A 24,345-nucleotide genomic window follows, 5' to 3' on the forward strand; every position below is an offset into this window, starting at 1 on the left:
CAGAATGATATTTTATAAATTTTGAATTAGCATAATATATTATGAAAGTTTGTTCCAACACATATCTATTACCTGACCTAAGTGTCACTTAACTCAAGTACTGTAGTGATAATACTTACTATATGGAAATATATCAGGTGGTACATAGTTCACCTTAAAGATTTGTTGAGCTCCTTCCTCCATGCGAGGCCATACTTGATATCTAAATCTCCAGAGGGTGTGGAACTTGAGAATGGCATTCAGTCTCTGCACTGCCTCTGAGTGATGAAATTCAGACATCAGCATATCTGAAACTGCCTCTGGTACTTTCACAGCACATAGAAGGAACATGGCAGCTGTAGGAAGCAAAAATTCCATGAAACATCTTCTTTCCCCCTACAATCTGGAAGCATTATTATTTTACTGATGTACTTGAGAGCTGAGAGGTGGAAGCACACATTAAGCTTATGAGCAGACTTGCTGACAAAAGGAGCAGGTAATTGTCTTTGAATTTCAAGCAGGGAAATATCATGAAGAGAAGTCAAGGTGGCAATGCATATAAATGTAGGCTGCATAGGCAAGGTTCTCAAAATCAGGGGAAGATTTCTGTAGCATTAAATCAAAAATCCTCAGAAGCCAACGCTGGGTGAAGCTACTATGGTAGCTCCAATTCCTTAGGATTGCATTCTTGAGGGCATTCGTAGAATGTGAAAGGAGCCTCTTACCTGCTGCACCAGCCATGTGTTCATCCATACTGAGCAACAACTCCCATGCTGCAGGCTGGATGTCCCCATACATCTCCTCTGTGAGGATGGGAGCTGCCTTGATTAACAGTGAAAGTGGTGCGGGAGACAGGCTCATCACCTGCAAAAGAAAACCATGCACTCAGTAAAATAAAATAGGGCCCTCACAAATATATTCCCCTTCTGAGGGGAATGTAGCACACACAATAAGAGTACTGAAGACTGTAGCTTCTTCACAGACACTTGGTGATGCCAGACAATCTATTATTTAAAGAGATTATAGAAAACTGATCCAAGAAGTAAAAAATGGGGAATACTTATCTAGCTAGTTTCTACAATACAGGTAGTTCTCACTTTGTGACTCTTCAAAGTTATGATGGGCCACCCTAGAATTACTTTCAACCCAATTCTTGAGTTCTGATGGCCATACCAGGGGTGAAATCCAGCAGGTTCTGACAGGTTCTGGAGAACTGGTGGAGGAAATTTTGAGTAGTTCGGAGAACTGGCAAATGCCACCTCTGGTTGGCCCCAGAATGGGGTGGGAATGGAGATTTTGCAATATCCTTTCCCCAGGAGTGGGGAGAGAATGGAGATTTTGCAATATCCTTCCCCTGCCATGCCCATCAAGCCATACCACACCACGCCTACCAAGTATGCTCAGTAAAAAAAAATTGGATTTCGCCACTGGGCCATACAACACACACACACACACACACACACACACACACACATATATATCCATCCTGACGGCATTTTATCACATTTTGGGTGCCTGACAACTGGCTTGCATTTATGTCATTTGCAGTATCCCATGGTCATCTGTCTGTGATTTTTGGTGGTTTTTGCTGATTTCTGGTGCTTGCTTCCATTTCTAGCAAAAACGGCCATTGAAGAAAATGGGTTTGCTTAACAATCACAGTGTCTGCTTAACAATTATAGCATTCTTTTAACAACTGCAGTTTTTGCTTAATGACCAGTAAAAAAAAGGTTATAAAATTGGGCACAGTCAGGTGGTAACCAACTTAACAACAGCCATGACTTTCAATGGTAATTTTGGGATAAATTATGGTAGTAAATTGAGGACTACCAATAGAAAGATTAGATAATCTGAATTCTTGACAGTGAATTCATTCAAGTAAATGTGACATTCCCATAGTGCTGAGATATACTTCATAGAGACCTATGTTACTCGGCACATAGTGTCTCAGTGCAAGGCAGTAAGGCAGCAGAAGCATGTTTCCATCATAAGTTACATATGATGCAAATTGTGCATGGGCAACATTCTACTACATGTACAGTATTACCAGACACCATAGATAATTAAACAGAAGTCAAAGGAGCAATTCACAGGCTTAAGATTCCTTAGAGTTTCCCTACCTGGCACATATATATATCAAAGGCTAAACATAATGTTCCACTAGTGCAGGGGAGTTTGACACTTGGTGGTAAGATCTGGCCTGCAGGGCCACCCTGGAAACAGCAGAACAGCCTGCAGTGCCTGTGCCAGTAAAAACGGAACTCAGAAGGGCTGTGCACGCTCCATTTTAACTGGCAGAGGGTTGCAGGACGCCATCTTAGACCATCACACCATTTTCATTGACAGAGTGCTAGCAGAACAAACTACTAGCAAAAGTGGCATTTGATCACAAGGCAAGGAAGCATCGAGAAATGTTTTCCCATTTGCATTTGAGCATCCAAGAAGGGACAGGAAAGGAGAAAGGGAAAGAGGAAAAACAAAGAAAAAGAACGAAAGATGGGAATAGAGCAAGGAAGGAAAAAGAAGACAAGAGGGGAAGGAAGAAGAAAGGAGAATGAAGAGGAAGGAAACAGAAGAAAAGGGGAAAAGGAAGGAAGGAAAGAAGGGAGGGAGGGAGGGAGGAAGGAAGGAAGGAAGGAAGGAAGGAAGGAAGGAAGGAAGGAAGGAAGGAAGGAAGGAAGGAAGGAGATTATAATGAGAAGGAGTGAGGGTCTGAGGGAAGTCCTGCCTTAGCACTTGGCCACTGGACCCCTGTTGCCCTTTCACTTCCCCTTGTCTCCTCCTCCTGATCTCTCCTGGTGGTCTCCCATCCTATCACTGAGGATGTTTTGGTTACAAAGCCGGGTCTCCTTGTCTAGAGAGGGAGTGGGTCTCCCTATGACCCACATTTTGCCCTCCTGCACACACCATGAGAAACCTGACCAAGGAGAATGAGAACAGCAGCAGCAGTCTCGAGGAGGAGGTGAGTGCATCCTGGTACCCCCTTGAGGAAGCTGGGCTGGACTGGGGAGTCCTGGTGCCCTGAGAGCTCGAGGGCCGGGCTGGGTACTTGCCCTCCATTGCCTAGGGCTCTAGACAGCCTCTGTCGCCTCTGCATGGCCTGAGAGGGACGGTGAGGCTCCTTTGGAAGACAAGGGTTTGGCACACTCCCTGGTCTCGCCTTCCTCTGCTGGAGACAATGGATCCCTCAGCCTCACCCAAGCCACTACAGGCACCACTGATATTTATTTATTTATTTATTTATTAATCGAACTTATATACCGCACCATCTCCCGTAGGACTCAGGGCGATGCATTATTCCTGTAAGTAATGGAAATTCACATTACCTGATGCCTTATGTATTTCAACATTCCAGAGTCTTTTTTTCCTTCAAGATTAGAATCCATCACTCTTTTCTTCAGGGAGGGTGTCCTGAGGCATGACTTATCTGAACACTGAAAGACAATTGACCTAAACAAATCTGAGTGCTTTCAGAAAATAGCTCATTAGTGGAAGCTGAGGGTTCCATTATTTTTCTGACAATAATACACTTAACTAATGCAGCTTTCCCTTGTTGACCAGAAACCACTGATAATGAGAGAAGCTGACATTTCCTTCTTTGCCTATTTCCAAAATGAAAATTTTCACAGGATGTCAACAATCTCCTCAGAATTTTGAAACAAATATTATGAAGCCAGCTTCAACGCTCATAACATTTATATAACATTGTGATACATGCCCAAAAGAATGAAGCCTGTGTCATGAAGCTTGCATCATAATTTATTTGCCCCGTATCAAAACAATTGTGGCAACATGGGCAGCAAACAAATTTAATAAATAAATAAATAAAATACATTGTTTCACTAAGGAAGGATCCTATATTAAACACCGTCCTTAGAAACTCCTCCCACAATTATTCACCTGTGAGTAGAACCAAGTTTGACAGTCTAAAATAAATGTCTAGACAGCTGAAAAATGAGTAATTTATTTATTTATTCATTAACTCTTACCTCTTTTTGTTTTTTGCCTCTGGCCACACCATTTAATAAGTTATTTTCCTTAAGTGAATCTACAGTGTCTCCATACAAAAGTTTGATCGCCCGGACAAGGCGCGCACACGAACGACTGTGGTGGAGATAGCAGTGAGGGTGGCAGTAATCAATATGGGTACAAATGAAACTCTGTTGGTTGCACAAGAGTATCATCACCTGGAAACAAAGTATGAACATTTATAGAATTGTAGTCCTGTCTTTGTGCCAAGAGAAGATTATGTGAACAATTTTTTTTAAGATATTAGAAACCATAGACAGAAAAATATTTGAAATGTTTTCAAACTATTTGTCTCCATCCTCTTCAATTTAATATTTCAGTAACTCTGACAATTAACGCGTGAATCTAGCAAATATCTCATACTCATTAATCTTAATACTTAAACATAATTGTTCCGTTGATCAGTAAAATGTTCCAGGGCAATGTGAGATCAAACAATAACCTTTCCTTTGTTCCAAAGGCCACGTTTGAGTATTTATCATTGCTGCCATTTTGCTCAGAGTTGCCTAGTTTAAGCACAGGAATTTCCATCTGCCACCTGGCTATACCAAATTTCATTTCTGGAAATAATAATCATTTCAGGATGCTCCTCCTACACTCCCTTGACTTCTGGATTTATGTTTGAAAAACTGAGGTATGCTGTTATTACTAATCTAGGAAACAAGTATAAGAGCTTGAAAGATTTTATATTACATCAGAGGAAAACCACTTTTAACTTGGGACATCTGAATCTCTCTAAATCATCTTAATTTGGCTCAGGATATAAGATTTGGACACATTGGAAATGCATTGTTTTAATCACATTATTTTTTTCTGATCCATTTATCTATCCATTCTGATTGATCTTCAAAGTCCACCAAACATTATCCTGGTGAAAGATCTATCAAATGCACTGCAATTAACCAAATACTATATTTTGTGTTCACATACACTGTGAGCACAATTATTAGGCAAGTTGTATTTTGGAGGATTAATTTTATTATTGAACAACTGCAGTGCTCTCAGTCAATCCAAAATGTTAATAAACCTCAAACCTGAATATTTAAGAAAGTAAAAGTGAGGTTTTGGCTTTCCGAGGAGAATATCTACTGTACAGCAGCTTCCATCCCTAATTTTGTTTAATGGCACTTCTGAATGTTTCTGTCAAGATTGAATCACCTTGCTTCTTTCAAATGCTAATGCTTTTCAACTTGCCAGTGAACTGAAGGGAAGGGGGAAATGGAACACAGAGAATGTATGTGGAAATCATGATTGTCCACATTGGAAACCATCAAGGTCACCTCTGCAGATGCTTGAGAAAGAGATGGACTGTTCCCATAACAAGAGAGGATGCCTCATAATTGGGCAGGGGTGGGAAGAAGAGCAAGTTATTGTTTAACTAGGCAAGTATTTATGTGGGAAAACCAGAACTGGTTTTGTTTCTTCAGTACCACTATGGTGTATCTAATAGTTTTACTTTCAGGAATCCAATTCTCCCGATAGTGTTTCCTTGTTTTACGTTCACAAATTGGACAGCTGACATTTTCTGGATTAAAATCTTGAGTAGTTTAAACTTTGTTATTCATAAAAAAAAGATGACAAACAGTGAATGTTGTATAATTCTAGAGAAACAAAAATAATCTCTACTTACATGTAGCCATGTCATATTCCTGTGATAGTTATCTTCTGTTCCAGTGCTGCTGAGCACTTCAGGTTCAATACTAGGTTCACTTGCACTCCAAGGGCTTCCTTCTTAAAAATAAAACACACACACACATCCAAAAGTAGTTGTCTTCTGATGCTAATTCCATATTTTGAATATAATATATATATATGCTTGTAAACCAGACCAGGGTTTTGAAACCAATTGATTTTATTCCCTTATATTTTTTTAGAGAGAACAGAATAATATGCCAGAAGCATACAATTCCTAATAGGCCAAGCCTTTCAGGAAGGAATGTGAGTTAAAAAATATCACCTCCAACCTTTCTTCATGTCCCAATTATTAGCTAGATTGATCATTACAAGCATAATTTATAGTAACCATGGAAATGACCACTAATCAGGGATAAATATTGTTCCCTCTTCTGGAAGGGGAAGGGAGAGTAAGTAGAAATAAAATTCTTGCATAACCATGCTGCTGCCAATTGTTGGTTTCAGTGATCTGCATTGACTGGGCTCCATGTGAAAGAAATATAATACACGTATTCCTGCAATGGCAGCAATTTGTTACAATTCCTGCCTTGTTAGACCCCATCAAGGGGTTACAGGGGAAGAAAGAGAAAAATCCTAATGGGCATTTGAGAACAAAGGCAGAGGAATGCTCTCTCAGACCCCAGAGTTTCCTGCATGCACTTATTGTCAATGGGCCTTCCAATCAGACAGAACTTTAGCACACAATTTGTTTACTGTATTGTAATATTATGGCTGCAATCCTATATCCACTTGCTTTTGAGTTAGCACCACTGAATTCAATGGGAGAGATTTCTCAGAAGATATGCATAGGATTGTACTGAAGCTATTAAAAAGGCAGCATTTCCAATTACATCCTTCCCCCTCCCTTAAAGCAAATATGCATTGACTTGGATATCTACCCAGAAGAAAAAGAGCACGGGCAATACCACTGAGACCCACAAAGGGAAAAGAGATGCAGGTCTAGGATGTATCTGTCTCTGAGTTCTCTAAAATAAATCTCTGGAAACAAATATTTTGGAGATTGACGAGTACACATATATTTATCTCATAGAAAGCAAAATATATGCATATTGTATATATAAGTATATGCATAGTACATACTATTGCAATGAGATGTGTATGTGTGTGAGAGAAAGAAAGAGTGAGTGTATATATACAATACCATATATATTATATATGCCACCGATATATAATATATGTTGTTTTTATATATACCTTCCTATTCACGGCATGCATTTGTTTGGCAGTCAGGAAAATGCCTGTACAGAGTCCACACATCAAACATTTCTATTTTTAAAATTTGGCATTCTTTGAGTGGAGCAGCACTGACTACTTCAAGAGGTATTGGCAGGGTTCAAGCTCTGTCCTTGCCAAATGTGAAGTCCATGCAAGAAAGGGAACTCCTGATTCAAGCCTGGGCCACGGGAGGTCTGCCTAGCCTCCAAGCCCCTTTCCTAGACCTCCTAAGCTAAGGATGCTGCTACCTCTAGATCCCTCTCCCTTTTGTTAACCAAGCTCATCTGTGTTACCTATGTCAGTGACAGTGTCCCTGCTGTGGGACAGCTGCAGCTCCTCATTCTCAGACTCTGAGTCCTGACGGGATAACTTGGTGCTCTTTAGGCTGCCGGCCCGGCGAATGCTGGACAGGGAACCCCCTCTCTTCACCCGGAAACTGCGGGTTCCTTTAATCTGGAGCAAGCGGGAGCCTCCTATCCTGATCTTCCTGCTGGGAACTGTATTAAAAGAATAAAAGAGGACTTTTTCCCCCCCTTATTTCCCCCCATTTTAAAGTATAATGACGTATATTTTGTATAAAGTTATATTTTTCACCCACCCCCCTTTTTTCTTTTTTTCAAGGAAGACCAGCAAGAGGCTCCCTCCAAAGCAACACCAAGGTGGCTCTAGAAATCATCCCATATGGGATGCTTTAGTGAAAGGTAAGACAAATCTATTACTCAGATTGTATTAGACCTCAATCCAGCCATTAATGTAATTCAAATACTTTACAATCAGCATTATTGGAAACACCACCGCTAAACCACAAATCTATATTTAGTGCCAAACAATTTGTTCTCATTTACATAGAACAGTTATCTTTCCATGTTTACTAGTAAGACTTTCGCCATTCCATCAACACTCGTCACTGGCTATCGATGACTGAACTGCAAGTTCCATCAGGCCTTGGAACAGAGCTGTTCTCCAGCTAGCCAAGGCTGACCACGTTTTGTGATAGAATCGTAACTTTCAATCATGTAGCAAGTATAGTAGATGCCCTGCTTGCTTAAACTAGGCACGTCATTTGCTTATCCACTCTGAATGTTACCTTTGTATAATTCGTCGTCTTTGCACATTAAACTTCACCAGAATTCTACAGAAAAAGCAACAACATGTGGTCCCACTCTTCAGATAGTTCAGAAGTTCTCAGGCATTAAAGACATCTGTGTATGTGTTGAGTGTGTGCGTGTGTGTTTGTGTGTGTGTGTTTGTGTGTGTGTGAGTGTATGTGTGTGTAATGAGCACGAATATATGGAATGGTTTGAAGCACCAGTCACTGGCATGTTGTTCTCCACTCAGCTCTAAGGCAGTACATGGGCAATATGCATGTCCAAATGTTGCAACACTCAGCTGTACATCTATTTAAAAGTGAACACACAGCACAAGTCACAATACAAATAAATGATAGTTGTCTCTTGGGCCAGAAGAAAGGGCAATGATGAAATAGGAAATATCTAAACTTGTTAAGATCTAGGTTTTTAAACAGCTAGGGAAGGAGAAATCCTGATTTTTATACTTTTGCACTCTGCCATGATGAATGCACAATTTTCTTTGGAAGTGATTACTTTTAGCATATGATTGTCCAGAAATTTTATTTGTATTTGCTTGGGTTTGTAGTTTTATCGACTAGCCTGAAAGAGGCACATTGTGTAACAAACTATCAGAGAAATATCATATTATTCCTCTGGCAAGGCCAATGAATGATTTTGCACAATGTCTTAAAGGATAAGAGATAAATTGTGGAATAAGCTTCTCGGGACTAGAGTATTGGATGCATCAATTAAGAATAACTTTAAAAATCTACTTGGTATTTTAAAACTTACACCCGAATACATCTTGTAATTTTTAATGTTCTACAAACATGTTGTTGTTGTTGTTTCTATGATTAAGTTCTAACCAAAATGCAGGCAAAGGATTCCTGTAATAGAAAACTACTTCTAAAATACATATTACAGTATTAGAATCAGTTACAGAAGCCAGAAGAAGAGGAAGGGGAAAAAGGAATAGAGGAAGAATGAAAAGAAGAAAGGAGAATAATTTATTATGTCAAACAGCAACAGTATCATTTAGGCTGTATTCCACAGAAGTTTCACTGAATTTTGAATAGGAACAAAAGGAGTTATAGATTTCTTTTTCATCCATTCTAAAAATTCTTTAAAATACATTGTTGTTGTTGTTCCTGACCCCCCTCCTGAAAAGAGAGAGAATGAAAACCTTGTTTTAAACAATGCCAAACACAACAGTAATTCCATTGGCACATTTCCAGTGACATAATTATTGAATTTTGTTCTTTATATAGTGGTTCTTTTTATATATATTTGTAACCTGGTCTGCTTTATACTGCTGAGTTTAATTATGTATTGGTCTTTGACCACAAAGATGATTTCGTCTTCTCATTAATAGGTATTTGGGCACTGTTAAGGAACATTCATTGCTCTTTTTTAGATGCAGCTGCTGTATCAATTATAGTTTCCAATAAAGAGGAAATCATTATTTAACCTATTTAAATCTGTCTTCTGCATATATGATTTTAATTCCATGATCCGTTAAAACTCAGCACAGAAATTCAAGCTGTGCTTAGCTACAATAGTCAATGTATGCAATCAATAACAGATTTTAATTCTGATCAATTGTTTCAGCCTAATTTAAGTTAATTTTAAAAACCTATTATTAAATATAATGATAAAGAAATAAAAGGGGGGAAATGTTTATTGTTTCCAGATAGATTTTTTTAACTTGTTAGAAAACCAGATACCAGTTTTGTGGAAGTTACAAATAAAACCTTTGTTCCTGTATGAAATTTGTATCCATATCTGTAGTTTTGATACTAATAAATCCCATTCAAAATGACCTCGGTCAAATTTAAAAAGTCTATTTGGTCACATTCCATTGCCTTTCAGACATGTTCAACCCAAGATTTACAATCTATTCTGGAACAGAAAAATTGCCTATGCCATATATAATATAGAATTAACTTTTGAGTAAAGTTTTTATAAGGGAAAATGTGTTAACCCTTTTTTCAAAATCATTAACACTGCTTTTACTGTGATTTTAATATATTTATATTATGTTTTCACTGGCTGATTTATTTGATTGTATTGTATTATTCAAAGTTTAATTGTTATTTCTGTTTTTAATGTTGACATCTTCTGGCATACTTGTAATTAATTAGTGTAATAAGCTATAATCAATAATTAAATGTTGTGATATATATATATATAGATATAGATATAGATATGTAGATATAGATATATACACACACTGTATATAAACACCCAGGTTTGTTTTGATTTTTGTCAATGCTTTAACTAAGGATATATCTATGAAAATGGAACGTAGAAAAAACATATATACAATTCTGTTAACACAGAGATCAGGAAACATTTTTCTATAAATTATGAGTCAATTTTACACAACATACTTTTAAACCACTAACAAATGAACAGAATAACATACAGTAAAACAATAAATTAAAAATGAGATTAATGTATATGCTACTTTAAAAAAGATTCTTTTGTCACTTTCAATAAGTTTTCTGGGAAGACCATATCTTATTTAAATTCATGCTTGAGAATGGGCAACAAGAGATACATTCATATGGACACATTTAAAGGGAAGAATTAACATTTGGTGCCGCTTTATCAATATTTGTCAGGCATTGCTAATGCACAGATACAATAAAAAAGGGTTGCCATGTGCATACACATCAGCAGAGGCACTTCCCTGGTACAGAAATACCAAGACACATATTACAGGCAATCCTTGACTTGCAAACATTCATTAAGCAACTATTTGAAGTTACAATAGCACTGAATAGTTGTTACAATTAGAATCCCCTTCCCGACTGGCGCTTCTTGTACACCCTCACTTAACCGCATCACTTAGTACTGGAAATTCCAGTCCCAATTAATGTTGTAAGTTTAGGACTCCCTATGCAGCAACTTCCAGGAAGGATATGCACTGTACGCCATCTAGAGTCACTCTTGGTGGTGAGATGCATGGAGTATAAATTTAATAAATAAATTAAATAAATAAATATTCTTTATGAAGAGTTTTAGATTATTCTTACCAGTTCTGTTGATGAAATTAGTACCTTCCTAAAAATATCTTCCCCAACCACTTTCATATACCACTGATTCCTATTTTCACATAATTATATTGAGAATTGTGGTGCTATAGCAGCCTTATGCAACTTAAATGTCCAAATATAACTGAATGTATCCCATTACTATTTTGTCTGCTAAGGAAGTAGATTTAGGACTAGTTGTATATTCCAAAGTAGAGTCCAATCTCCTCATAGGAAATACAACTGTCAGAACAATCGTATACATCAAGTATATAAACTTCAATATTCAGAAAAGGAACAAACACAATACCAAAAATGAAAAATTAAATCTGTGGCAATTTCCCATGTAATGGAATCAGCCAGGACTCAGGAATCAACCAAATAATACGATTTGTTTCTTCGTCATTTAACTTATAGTTTATCATAGTTTTGTAAATCATAGAACCTTATCTTTTTAAAACTACTGTTATATAAATATTTTTTTTCATTTTGTAAGTACAAAAAAGAGAACAGTGTACTTTAGGAGTTATACTCTGTCATATTGATAGGTTAGGCTGTTATTTACAATATGCAATAATAAATTAAATAGCTATTGACTATTTTGGATTGAAACTCTTAAATATTAAAATAGTTTTATAGTGGTTGTTTTTATGCATGAGATAGCATTACAATGAGAAATATTCTACTGCCGGTAGTAAACACGGAAATCTAAGCTTTGAAATTACACATCACATTTTGGAATTAGCAAACAAGAGCCACATGGCATATGAGTTTTAAGCATATTGTAATTTTGGTTTAAGTTAGAGGGAGCAAGATACTGAATTATTTTTAAATGCATATACATGAGCCTCTGGCTCTTTCATATATAAAGCAAAACATTAAAGTACTTAATTAAAGTACTTTAAACATTAATATGTTGATGCAATCAATGTCTACTTATTACTTACTACTTATTAAATTTGTCTATAATCCAGCACAGACAAACATGCTTTTTTGTACGCCAAAAACTGACAGAGGTATTTAATTTATTTAAATTATCTATCTCATGGCAACAATCCTTTTACAGCAATTTGCATTAGAGAATTAAAAATAACAACTCTGAAAAAGGGGGAGGGGGAGGAGGAGGAGGAGGCGGAGACTATATCTAGGCACAACAATTCCATCCAAATAAGAGTCTTACCACTGTTCAAATATGGAACTAATAATATCGAAACTAAAGTACCAAAAATACATCTAAATACAAACATTTTTGATTCAGCTTAGTGTACTCTAATATTATTTTGGAGGAAATAAGGACATGCTGTGCACAGTGACATTAAAGTTTGCAATAAAACAAAAGCTTCACAAGGTAACAAACCTTTCTTCTCTTCACAACCTGTATCAGACTTCAAGGTATGACTGCTGCTGTGTAACGAATCTTTTGAATCTTCATTTTCATCCAAAACCCCAGCAAAGCTGATCTTCCTCTCATACCTGTGTCGATCCATTTCAGGGTCCAAACGCAACCTGCAACTCTCCAGATCCTATAATAGTATATAAACATAAAAGTCTATGACGAGCAAGTGTATAAATAAAATGGACCTTCAAGTTTTTGAACTCTTGAAGCAAGAAAGAGTTCAAATTGAGAAGGAAATATAAACGTTGCATTAGATTTTATCCTATTGTTTTCCAGTGAACCCAAGAAGGAAGTAGGCTAGACTGAAGATAATTGATTTTATAACTGGTTTTTATATGCTGCTCTTATAATTCTATTACAAAATATTTTCAGGGGAAGTTGCTCTAAAGATTAAATAGAAATAGCCAACAAACAATCCAATTTGTTCTCAGTGATTTTCATGCTGCAACAAATATTATCAAATAGGGTCCAAAACTTTTGTCAATAATACAAAAACAGTATTACAACATTGTGACACAAGCTTTGTCTCTTTTTTATGAGCATGAGATATTCACAAAGGACATAGAAATAGGCAGAGCTTTCAGAGCAACAGTAAGAAGCTGCTTTTATATTTTGCTCGCCACCACTTGCTACTTCTAAAGAGTGAATATCGCCACCACTTGCTGCTCCTAAAGAGACCTCTGTGTATCTAAACTAAAGAATGTTAAGAATGGTTGGACTAAATTGCCATCCATCCATCTTGAGAAATCTTTTTTTCCCCCCGAGACCTATGACCAAATCACTGGCTATTTTAGATATCATATTTTCACTCTGTCTCATCAATACATTCTTTAGCTATACAATTGGTTTTTGGTTTCCTGTCCTACCCAGACCTTCCCCACTTCTGCAACTTTATCCTTTTATATCCCAGATCCATCCCTTCCTCTCACTTACCACAAGAGGTTCAGTACGTGGCCTGGGCATGTAGGGAAAGGTCTCTCGAAGAAAAGTGGTGATCTCTAGAAGAAGCTGACATGCTGCCATCTTCAGAGCAAAAGGACAACAACATTTGGTGGGATTTACTGTACCTAAAAAAGAAAATATACATATGTTCTGTTACAAAAAAAGAGCAGCAAAGAAAAAAGATCATTCTAAAAAAATGGACACCACCAGACATAGTACATAATGCAAACTGTGTATGGAACAATATGTTGCATGATTATTCTATTTTGGGGGGGAAGGAGGGAAATGTGACAATCACATTTAGCTTCAGTATTGTTTCATATTCACTGTGATTTATGATACCTCAACAACAGTACCACTGCAATGATCTCAAAGATATGATTCTTATAAATGAAGTTTCCCTAAGAACTCTTCACCTCATAATTCAGATTTGTTTTAAAAATGACACACTCTTATACTATTTTTCCATTATTTCCCCCTTTAACTAATGCACTCTCTAGAGATTCAGTTTGAGAGGAATAAAAGTGTGTTTTATTTGGTGGCAGATTAATCCTAACTTGCCCCTGCTGCTCTCTGTATTGTTAATTTTGTTACATGAAAGAAAAACAGCAATTGTTGTTTGTTTGAAAAATTATAGGGGAAAAAGCTTGTGAAGCTACATGTCATATTTAGTTTCAGCCTTGATACATACTTGATACAATTATAAAATCTACATTTCTTTCCACCTTTTCTTTCTTCATCATTAACGGTATTAGTCGCTCCTCTAAAGGCTAGACTACAGAAGGAATTTAAGCAAATCCCAGTGTAATCTCAAATTCCAGTGCAATTTCAAATACACCACTTGATAACAAAGTGATCAAGAAGATGAAAGTTACACAATTGAAAACATAATCAAAATTATTTCCTGTAAAAGCTTTCAACTGGAACAAAGGAATGACTAGCACTGGGCTGTTCTTGCTGGTTTAAGAAGCTCTATAATGCCTCTCTGCAGCTACTGTATATCTTAATAGCAAGTGAGCCAATTCTCTATTCCTTTTAACTATCAAAATAAAATTATGAAATGTTACAGAATTTCTGAATGACAGAATTAAAATTCAGTCATACATGTGTTATATATTGGAGTCCCATTCCTCTCTGATTTACAAATTCTTCTTCCTCTAATTCCTTCACTGTAAAGCACTTTCCTAATCCCATTAACTCTAACCTGCAGCGAGGTATAGAAAGTCCTTATATGTGTACATGTACACATATGCATATTTTCTTATTTATTTATTTATTTAGCCATACAACTAGCAGAACCATTCTAGACAACTGACAGGCATAAAAAGGTTCAGGCTGTATATGAGCAAGGTTAAGAACCAATATATTGCCATTGGTAACTGAAATAAGATGCCCCCAATCTGTTCTATCCAAATATTAGATGCCTTATATGTTCTTAGAACTTATATTTACAGAGTAAATCCAAAAAAATCACAAGAAACTCTAATGGATAGCATGCTTAGAGGGGAAGAAAAACACCATTACAAATACACACACATATAAATCAATGTATTACAGTAGACAAACATGTAGATGATATTTTGAAACATTTTTTTTCTGTTAGACTGACCTACATTTTGTTGACACAATTGTAGTGTCACGGTCTACTTGTCTGTGCTGATTTATAAAAGTGTTAACATACAGTCTTCTTGCCATTTTAAATAATTGTGTGATATTAATTGCTACATTGCATAATATTAAAACATAGATTTCCTTAACCAAATGACCTGCAGATGTCTTCGTCTACAACTAGCATGGTTACCAATCAAGATAGCCAATTAATTCCTTACTAAGGAGTGGGGTGGCTTACAAGGTTGAAAACTGGGCTGACAATTGACAGCCCTGTGTTTGAGACCCATTGCTCAGGGTTAGCTCCCATCTCATGCGCCGCTAGTAGATAAATGGGTACCACTTTAGTGGCAACTTCATGGGGATACAAAAGGAGCCCCCACCTGGGTGTGCCCAGGGCAATGGGGATGTCACCAGCAAATCCTTTCACCACAAAAGCACTTTGGTGCTTCTGACATGGAAGTATTAGTAACTTCTTATTGTGAGTTCTGAATGTGAGAGTCCCCCATTTTGAAATATAGATGACTGGGAAAGGTTTTTCTAGAATCTGTTTACCATTAAAAAAAAACCAAAAAATTCTACAGATGAATATTTTACCTCTAATTTAAATCTTTTCATTTAGCCTGCTTTCTAGTTTTCCATTTAACAGATGGATATCATCTAAAAGAACTCCCTTTTTTTTACAAGTTCTGGTGGAGTTAGAGGACAATAGAATGGCTAGCAGAAGCGTAAGTCGTGCATAGCACTTTTTGAAAAAAAATCTGAAACCCACACAAACCTGGGGCCTATTTTCTCACGACAGGCAAACATTTAAGGGAGAAAATGGGTAGTTTAAGGCTTTGTGAAATCTCACCTCTGCACAATTTGGATTAATGCAGTATAATCTAACCCATTTAGTTCTACACTGAGCTGGCCTCTAAGGAACATTCAGAAATTTAAGCTGGTTTAGTATGCTATGGCTCATGGAGTAATGGGCACTCCAAGATCTGCACATCACACTTCCATTCCAAAAATTGCACAGGGAACAGCTCAGTTTCCAGGTGCAATTCATGTGCTGTGGTTACCTTTAAAAATCTCACATGACCTGGTTATTTCTAAGACTGTGTACTCAGAAGTAAATCTGTTAGTCAGGTAAGTGTGGCCCTAATGCAAGCACACACACCCCACCCTGGAGACCCATAGCAGTACATTCTTCATGGTGGCACTTCTTTTCTGAGATATAAAGATATAAAATACCTCCTACCTAATGAGTTTTTGTAAAGAAGTAAAAATTTGGTACAAGGAGAAACCCATTTTGGGGATGTTAGAAATTAGTATCTATCTATGTTGATCAATACTATTGTAATTTTTATTTTATTACTATTGTTATAAATCTTTAGGTTTTGCTGTGTACACTGCTCTGAGCACAGACTTTTTAAAAATAAATGTAAAAAACAAAAATGGATCATATTGGAAACTGAAATTTCAGGTCTGCATTCTCAATCCCCAGTAAATGTCAGTGCAGATTCAAGTAGATCAGTAGTGGGTTTCAATTTCAGTTGCTACTGGTTTGCCTGTGGGCGCACACGCTCACACATGCGCGATGGTTCTGCACAAGCACAGAGACATCTGGGCAGGTGGGCGGAGCCTCCCACCGCCGCTGCTACCAGTTCGCCTGATCCAGGGAGAACTGGTAGCAACCCACCACTGAAGTAGATAGCTACACTATCCGAGTTAAAAGTTTGTCTAGGTTCTACTGAGCTACTGGAAGTAATTATTGGATGCAGATGAGAAGATGCACCCAACTAGGTCCACAAGATTCTGCAGGTGGCTACATTTTTATTTATATAAAAGGCAACACATCTGATTATTTCTTCCCCCTCTCATTTTTTAATGCACCAAACTACTATATAATGCATTAGAGCAAGATTCAGATAGTCGAAGAAGAAAAGAGGAAATGTGGTGAAACACTGTGGGTGGAAAGGGAACCAAAAAAAGAAATTTTTAAAAGAAAAAAGAAAAAGAATAAAGAATAAGTGTTCCTAAAGGAGAGGTTCTTACAAGTGGGGGTTCTTGTAGTAAAGGGAGTCTCCTTACTGTCATCTAAAAAGTCTTCTTCCTCATCCTCCTTTCTCAGCCTCCTCTTGGTCTCCTCATCATAAATGAGGCCCAGCAGATTGGCCGGACTCTCACTCTCAGAATGGCAAAGTTCGTTGAGACGGACTCCAATTGCCTGCCAAAAGTATGGAATTAAGAAAGGGTCATAAAGGTTTCTTGAAGAAGAAAATGTCAATTGTGATGTTGAAGTTTGCAAATAAAAACCTCTTTTGTATCCATGTTGATTATATATGTCATTAAAAAAAATCTGGGAAAAATACCACAATAAAGTAGAGCTTTTATATAATACTTTACAATATTCAAAATGCTTCAACAAATCTAGCATCCTGCTGTTATCCTTTCTTTTTTATATACCAGGTATAATCATTTTTATTAAAATTTACAGATCCAAAGATAAAAAACTAATACAAACTAAGAATAATATAAAAAATAAAGAGAAAAATAAAAAGGGCAAGAAGGAAAAAAAGGGGGGAAATATATGAAGAAATGGTTTCCTGCTTCAAGCAAGACAAGTATAAATAGTTTCAGAAATATATCAGATCTGATACAGCAATATAAGATCTCTTCCCATATCTCATCTCTTATCTATAAACAATTTTAAAGCTTTGTTATTCATAGTTGTAAGCAAAAGTCCATTAAGAGTTAAACTAACTTTATATTCCTTTATTTTTAACACAGTAATTTATCACTTTTTCTGAAAATACCATAGTAGTTCTCTTTTTTCCACATCTTATCTATAAACAAATGTTTAAAGCCTCTTAATTAAAGAAAAATCCATTAAAAGCTACCAGAAATAATATATACTTTTGTCCTTGATCAAATAATCCAACTTTGTATTCGTTCCCTTTGCTTTTAAGAATCTTGATTTTTAATCCCTTTAAATAGTGTCCCCAAAGTTTCTTTCTTTTCATTTTTTTCATTGGTCTGTGCCTGACCAATTGGCCCCCATCTTCACCCATATTTTCAATAAATCACTAGAGATGTGTTATGTTCCTTCTTGCTTCAAACGCTCTACCATCATCCCAGTGCCAAAGAAGCCCACCATCAAGGAACTGAATGACTACAGACCAGTTGCTCTAACATCTGTAGTCATGAAAACCTTTGAAAGGCTAGTGCTTTCCTACTTGAAAACCATCACGGATCCGCTGTTAGACCCCTTGCAATTTGCATACCGAGCAAACAGATCAACAGATGATGCTGTTAATATGGCTCTGCACTACATCCTACAACATCTTGAGTCTCCAAAGACCTATGCAAGGGTCCTTTTTGTAGACTTTAGTTCAGCATTCAATACCATCATTCCAGACATTCTTCTAACTAAGCTAAACCAGCTACAGGTACCGGAACAGACTTGTAAGTGGATCACAAGCTTCCTAACAAACAGGAAGCAGCAGGTGAAGCTAAGCAAGATCACATCAAATACCTGTACAATTAGCACAGGGGCCCCCCAAGGCTGTGTGCTCTCCCCACTTCTCTTCTCTCTGTATACCAATGACTGCATCTCCAATGATCCATCTGTTAAGCTACTGAAGTTCGCAGATGACACAACAGTGATTGGTCTCATTCGAGACAATGACGAATCCGCATATAGACGAGAGGTCGAACGACTAGCCTTGTGGTGCAACCAAAACAATCTGGAACTGAACACACTCAAAACCGTAGAAATGGTGGTAGACTTTAGGAGAAACCCTTCCATACTTCCACCTCTCACAATACTTGACAACACAGTATCAACAGTAGAAACCTTCAAATTTCTAGGTTCTATCATATCGCAAGATCTAAAATGGACAGCTAACATCAAAACATCATTAAAAAGGACAACAAAGAATGTTCTTTCTGCGCCAACTCAGTAAGCTCAAACTGCCCAAGGAGCTGCTGATTCAGTTCTACAGAGGAATTATTGAGTCTGTCATTTGCACCTCTATAACTGTCTGGTTCGGTTCTGCAACCCAACAAGAAAAACACAGACTTCAGAGGATAATTAGAACTGCAGAAAAAATAATTGCTACCAACCTGCCTTCCATTGAGGACCTGTATACTGCACGAATCAAGAAGAGGGCCATGAAAATATTTATAGACCCCTCGCATCCTGGACATAAATTGTTTCAACTCCTACCCTCAAAACGACGCCATAGAGCACTGCACACCAGAACAACTAGACACAAGAACAGTTTTTTCCCGAAGGCCATCACTCTGCTAAACAAATAATTCCATCAACACTGTCAAACTATTTACTGAATCTGCACTACTATTAATCTTCTCATAGTTCCCATCACCAATCTCTTTCCATTTATGACTGTATGACTATAACTTGTTGCTGGCAATCCTTATGATTTATATTGATATATTGACTATCAATTGTGTTGTAAATGTTGTACCTTGATGAACGTATCTTTTCTTTTATGTACACTGAGAGCATATGCACCAAGACAAATTCCTTGTGTGTCCAATCACACTTGGCCAATAAAATTCTATTCTATTATTAATATGTGATTTTTTTTCTGGAGTTTTCAGATATTGATATATTGGGACGTTAGAGGCATATTAATTTGTTACAAAATGATCCAGCAGAAGACAATAAAGTTCTATGAAGAAATGCTAGAAATAGCTACAAAGAATTATAAGAAGTTAGTGGGAATGTTTAAAGATAAAGTCGTGAAAGTACAAATCTTTCAACAAATGGTGGGAAAAAATGAATATAATATACAGAAGTTAGCTGAGAAATTAGAAGGAGTGGTGGAAGGGACAACGCAAAATAAAATACAAAAAGATAAAAATAAGTTAAAAGCAGGTAAAAATACTGAAAAGATAGCAATAATAAATACTAAAAATCAAATAGACAGTACTCTAAGAGCTTATAACAGAATAGAGAAGGGGAAAAAAGAAGATATTTCAAAAATAATGAAAGGGTCATGGATGGGTATTCAAAAGATGCAGCAGAAGGAAATAAAGGGTAAGACAGAGGAAATAATTAATCTGTGCAAAAATGCTAGAAAGATATATAGGATTCCAAGAGGGAAACATAAAAGAATAACTACAAAATCAATCAATTATGAAATTCTAAAAAGGCTGAGAGATGATGGATAGAGATATAATATTTTGCAATATACTAACAATAGAAATAAGTGGAAAGCTTAAACTGGGAAAATAGTAGTGTGTGTGTGTGTGTGTGTGTGTGTGTGTGTGTGTGTGTGTGTATGTAGGTCTTTGGTTTTCAAAAATTTGTTTTCAGAAAACAAATACACACACACACACACACACACACATATATAGACATATAATGGAATTTATTATAAATACAGATACATTAAGATTAGTAGGTGGAAGACTAGGCATTATTATGATCAACAAGATGTAAAAATATATTGGAAAATATAGTTTTCAAGGATTATAAATTCAGGGGACTTAGAGATATAATCTTGGAACTGATTAAATTTTATTGACAACTGGTTTTATTGGTATTTAAAGAAAGTTGAGATATTGAAAATGTGGTGGAATACTGAATGATAAATTGGGAAAATATTAGTGTAATATCAATCAATACATAAAGGAATACATTATGATTATAATGAGCAGTTTAAGACTAGAAGTTGGAAGATAAAAATTCTGCATATGTAATTGTGTTACTGTGAGCACTATGTGAAAAATATGTCAACCCTGTCATTACATTGTCCACAAAAAATGTTGATTGTTAAAGAAAAACTGTAAATAAAACATATACAAAAAAACCAAAACTATTTTAAGTCTGCCTTTGCTTCCCTGAAAGTCCATATTTTTTATAATCCTTTCCACAGCCCTGTATATTGGATAAATGTTATTGTCCCCAATGAAAAATGGTGTGCCTAAGGCAAAAGCAATGACCAAACTTTTGTATTGCATTTTTAATTAATTTTTGACAGTAACTTGTAGCTCTATGAATAACTTACTAAATAAAACAGAAAATTGAGCTTGTTTCATTGCTGTGGAGAGGGTGTAAAAACAAAACATTTAGAACGACAAAGCCTGTCTGAACAAATCTTGTTTCTTTTTAATAGTAGAAAAACTTGGAAAAGAACCTGAGCCATTGATCTTAACTGATCACTTTTCATGCAGAAAAGTGGAATCATTTAAGTAACCTTGTTAGACTACTTAAAATGTTTGTCTAACAAAACTTTAAGAAGATAGATCAGAAAGCTCATAGATTATTCAGGACAGAACTTTGATATTGCTGACTGGTAAGAGAAGGAGGGAGGGAAGGTGAGAGGAAGAACTGAAACTTACTTCCCCCCACTGGTAGAAGAGCTTGGCTGCATTCCACTGTAACTTCTGGTTTCGTTTATTCCCCACGATTGGAGAGCGTCCACGAGAAAGGCCTTTCTTAGTAATATTCACATGATGCCCCTTCATCCATTCTGGCCAGTTGCCCCTGTTGCAGCGGTGCACAAAGCGAGCACATTCCAAGAAAAGGGCCGCCCTCGCCACCACTGGTGCCTCCTAAAATGCATTACCAGAATATCCTTAAGATGAAAGCTAGCAGGTTGAAAAAAGCAGTGTAAAGACTCAGGGGGGTCAGGTTTTATTTTTATTTTAATAAGAAAATGTACAATGCTGTTTCAAACAAAGGTAAATGAAGCAAATATCATAGATGACTTGGACCTATCAGGCTTTTTATCAGTTAATAAGGGCAGGCTCCTTTAGCACTTAAGTTTCAAAATGTATTGATATGAGGTACATCTAAAACTGTAAAAGACAATGTGTTATGGGACAAAGCTTTTTCAAGAAAAAAATATTTTCTAAAACAATAATTGGCATTCTAAGAGATATTAAAGGACAGGATACTAAAAATATACTAAAATTTTTATACTAAATATAAATGAGATTGCTACAAATAAATCAAGGAAAAGAGTAACAATAAATTTTAATATATTTGTTTGTAAGAAACATGAGAATCTATAAAAATGAAAATTTCACAAACTATTCTGGTCATCTAAACATTTTTGTAGGGATTTAGCTCTAATACGTGTAGTATTTCAGACTCACGTTTGGGCTATCACTTATTTATTTTGATTTATTTATTGGATTTATATTTCTGCCTATTTGCCCATGACAACTCAAGGTGGCTTACAGAATATAAAACCACATTTAAAACAATAAAACTAATAAAAAGTATCAAACCTCGATAATGAAATATTAGATTAGTTTATTCCAATGTTATACCAATTCATAATTTGTCAGTACAACAAAAGCTATTTTGGTTATTCTCCCTTCCTTCTTTTATTACAGAGGGACTAATCTGTCTGCTGAAAGTTAATTTGTAATATCCCATGTCTGGATTTATTTATTAATTAAAGGTAATGTGAAAATTAATTTGCATTTTCAAATGCATATATAAACATTTTTGTTCATACTTTCCAAAACATATATATTTTCAAATAATATTTCAGTTATAATCAGCTTTGGAACATTATTTCCACCACTATGCACATTTTAGCATGACTTTTTGTTCCTGTTCATAAAGCAAAAACAAAAACGAATAATCTGGAAAAATGTTGTTATTAAAATATTTCACATTCTATTTTGTGTATAGTTCTAGGAAACACAAATTAGGTAACTTCAGATTAAATTGTAAACGGAAGGATTTTTCTCCAATCTCTATAATCCATAGAGATTTTTTTTTTCAAAATTTGCACAATTTAATTTGCAAGTAAATCTATAACTGGCAAATGTGTGGAGCTCAGTTCAAACTATGGCACAGCCAAGGCAACACATAATTACACAGCACACATGGGGAGAAGAAGAATCTCGGTCTTATTCACATCACACCAAACAATCACATAATCCAGTTTCCTATATGTACAGTACTAATTGTGCTGCAGGTCTTCGTTACTTAATCCAAACAACGTGATGGCAGATTTTTCTGCTTTCATACATATATCCAACTGAGCCCTGCATTTTTATGTAGCTATTACCAAGTGGGAATCAGTATTATTTAATTAATACAAGAACTCACACTGTAAATAATCATTAAATTTCATTTTTTCCACTAAGCTTCCCTGACTGACATACAAATTTCCTTCTTCCCGCCAAAAAAGCTGATCCCTCCCCCCCATCTTGTTTCATGTTAACTAATTTCACTGGAGCAAACAAGGGCAAATACAAAAGATTCTTTCCTCTTATACCTCCTTAGCTGCAGTAAGATGAAGAGTGAGTTTAATGTTTATATTTTTATAAATATAAAATTAATTATTGTTTATATTTACTCTTCTATTATGTTATGCAACCCAAAGAGGCCATTATACCTACAATTCTGTGTTGAGCCAGCCCATATTAGCTCACCAATCGAATCTGCAACTACCAATGTTTATGCATTTAAAAGTTTAAGTAATGTGGAATTTTAAAATTAAATGGAGAAAATGAATCTGAACTCTGAATGCAAATCGATCTCCCACAGATCCAAAGCGGACTGTGAGGGAGTCATGTCTGCTTTTTCTAACAAATGAGAGGTAGACACATCTGTTCAATTGAACATAGTTTTGAATGGAATGCTTGGCTGTTCTCTATAATTCTAAAGGCAACATCAGCCCTCAGACCTTTATTGCAAGAGCTTTCAGCTACATCTAATGCCTCAAGCCTTATCTCAATTGAGGATCCATGATATAGCTTTCTGTTGGCTCAAATTCATATGAAACAAATGTTATCCATATTACACTTAAAGTCAACATGCTGAATCTCAGAACATTATGCAAAGGCATTGCAGTAGCTTACCTTATGCCCAGAGCAATCTGAAGAAGCAGCAAGAGAAAGATGAAGATGTTTGACAGAATGGATAAAGATGAATTCACACCACAGAGAAACACATCACAAATGAAGAGAAATGAATTAGCCACAAGCTGCATAGCTGAAAAGAACCATAAGTTACCACTTTCATTGTCCACAGAAACAAAGCAATGCACGGTTGCAAAATTCAAAATAAGATGCACATTTTCCTCATAATTTGCTTATATAGCTGCCTCCTGCTGCTATTACAGTATTTGTACAATGTAGCTGAAAGATGGTGAAAACAATAACATAAAAATCACCATTTTCTTTGACAGCTTCATATAATGGCAAAAAGTTTCTGAATAATGAATTGAACATGTAGATCAAAGGATAGAGAAAAACTTCAGAATTTAGGAGGGGGGAAAGAGTTGATTGTCATTAGGAAAGTTAAAGTTAATTTGCAATTCATGCTTCAGAATATGCGGACTTATATATTGTTCCTGAGAGAATTGCAGCATTTATTGGAGTTAATGAGAATCAG

General features: G+C 36.1%; 1 protein-coding gene across 1 annotated transcript in view; it reads right to left on the reverse strand.

Annotated features, from left to right (window-relative positions):
- The window catches only part of UNC80 (unc-80 homolog, NALCN channel complex subunit), a 303,637-nt gene that overhangs the window by 214,063 nt on the left and 65,229 nt on the right, over positions 1–24,345 (reverse strand). Inside the window, exons 21-29 of the mRNA XM_058184775.1 lie at positions 21,327–21,539; positions 17,046–17,181; positions 13,353–13,486; positions 12,381–12,546; positions 5,639–5,739; positions 3,969–4,166; positions 3,306–3,413; positions 705–843; positions 154–335 (exon numbers count right to left, since the gene is read on the reverse strand). Of these exons, the coding sequence (XP_058040758.1) occupies positions 154–335; positions 705–843; positions 3,306–3,413; positions 3,969–4,166; positions 5,639–5,739; positions 12,381–12,546; positions 13,353–13,486; positions 17,046–17,181; positions 21,327–21,539 (1,377 nt within the window). The remainder of the gene's footprint in view (positions 1–153; positions 336–704; positions 844–3,305; positions 3,414–3,968; positions 4,167–5,638; positions 5,740–12,380; positions 12,547–13,352; positions 13,487–17,045; positions 17,182–21,326; positions 21,540–24,345) is intronic.

This window comes from Ahaetulla prasina, chromosome 1 (assembly GCF_028640845.1).
Source record: "Ahaetulla prasina isolate Xishuangbanna chromosome 1, ASM2864084v1, whole genome shotgun sequence".
In the NCBI taxonomy this organism is placed as follows: domain Eukaryota; kingdom Metazoa; phylum Chordata; class Lepidosauria; order Squamata; family Colubridae; genus Ahaetulla; species Ahaetulla prasina.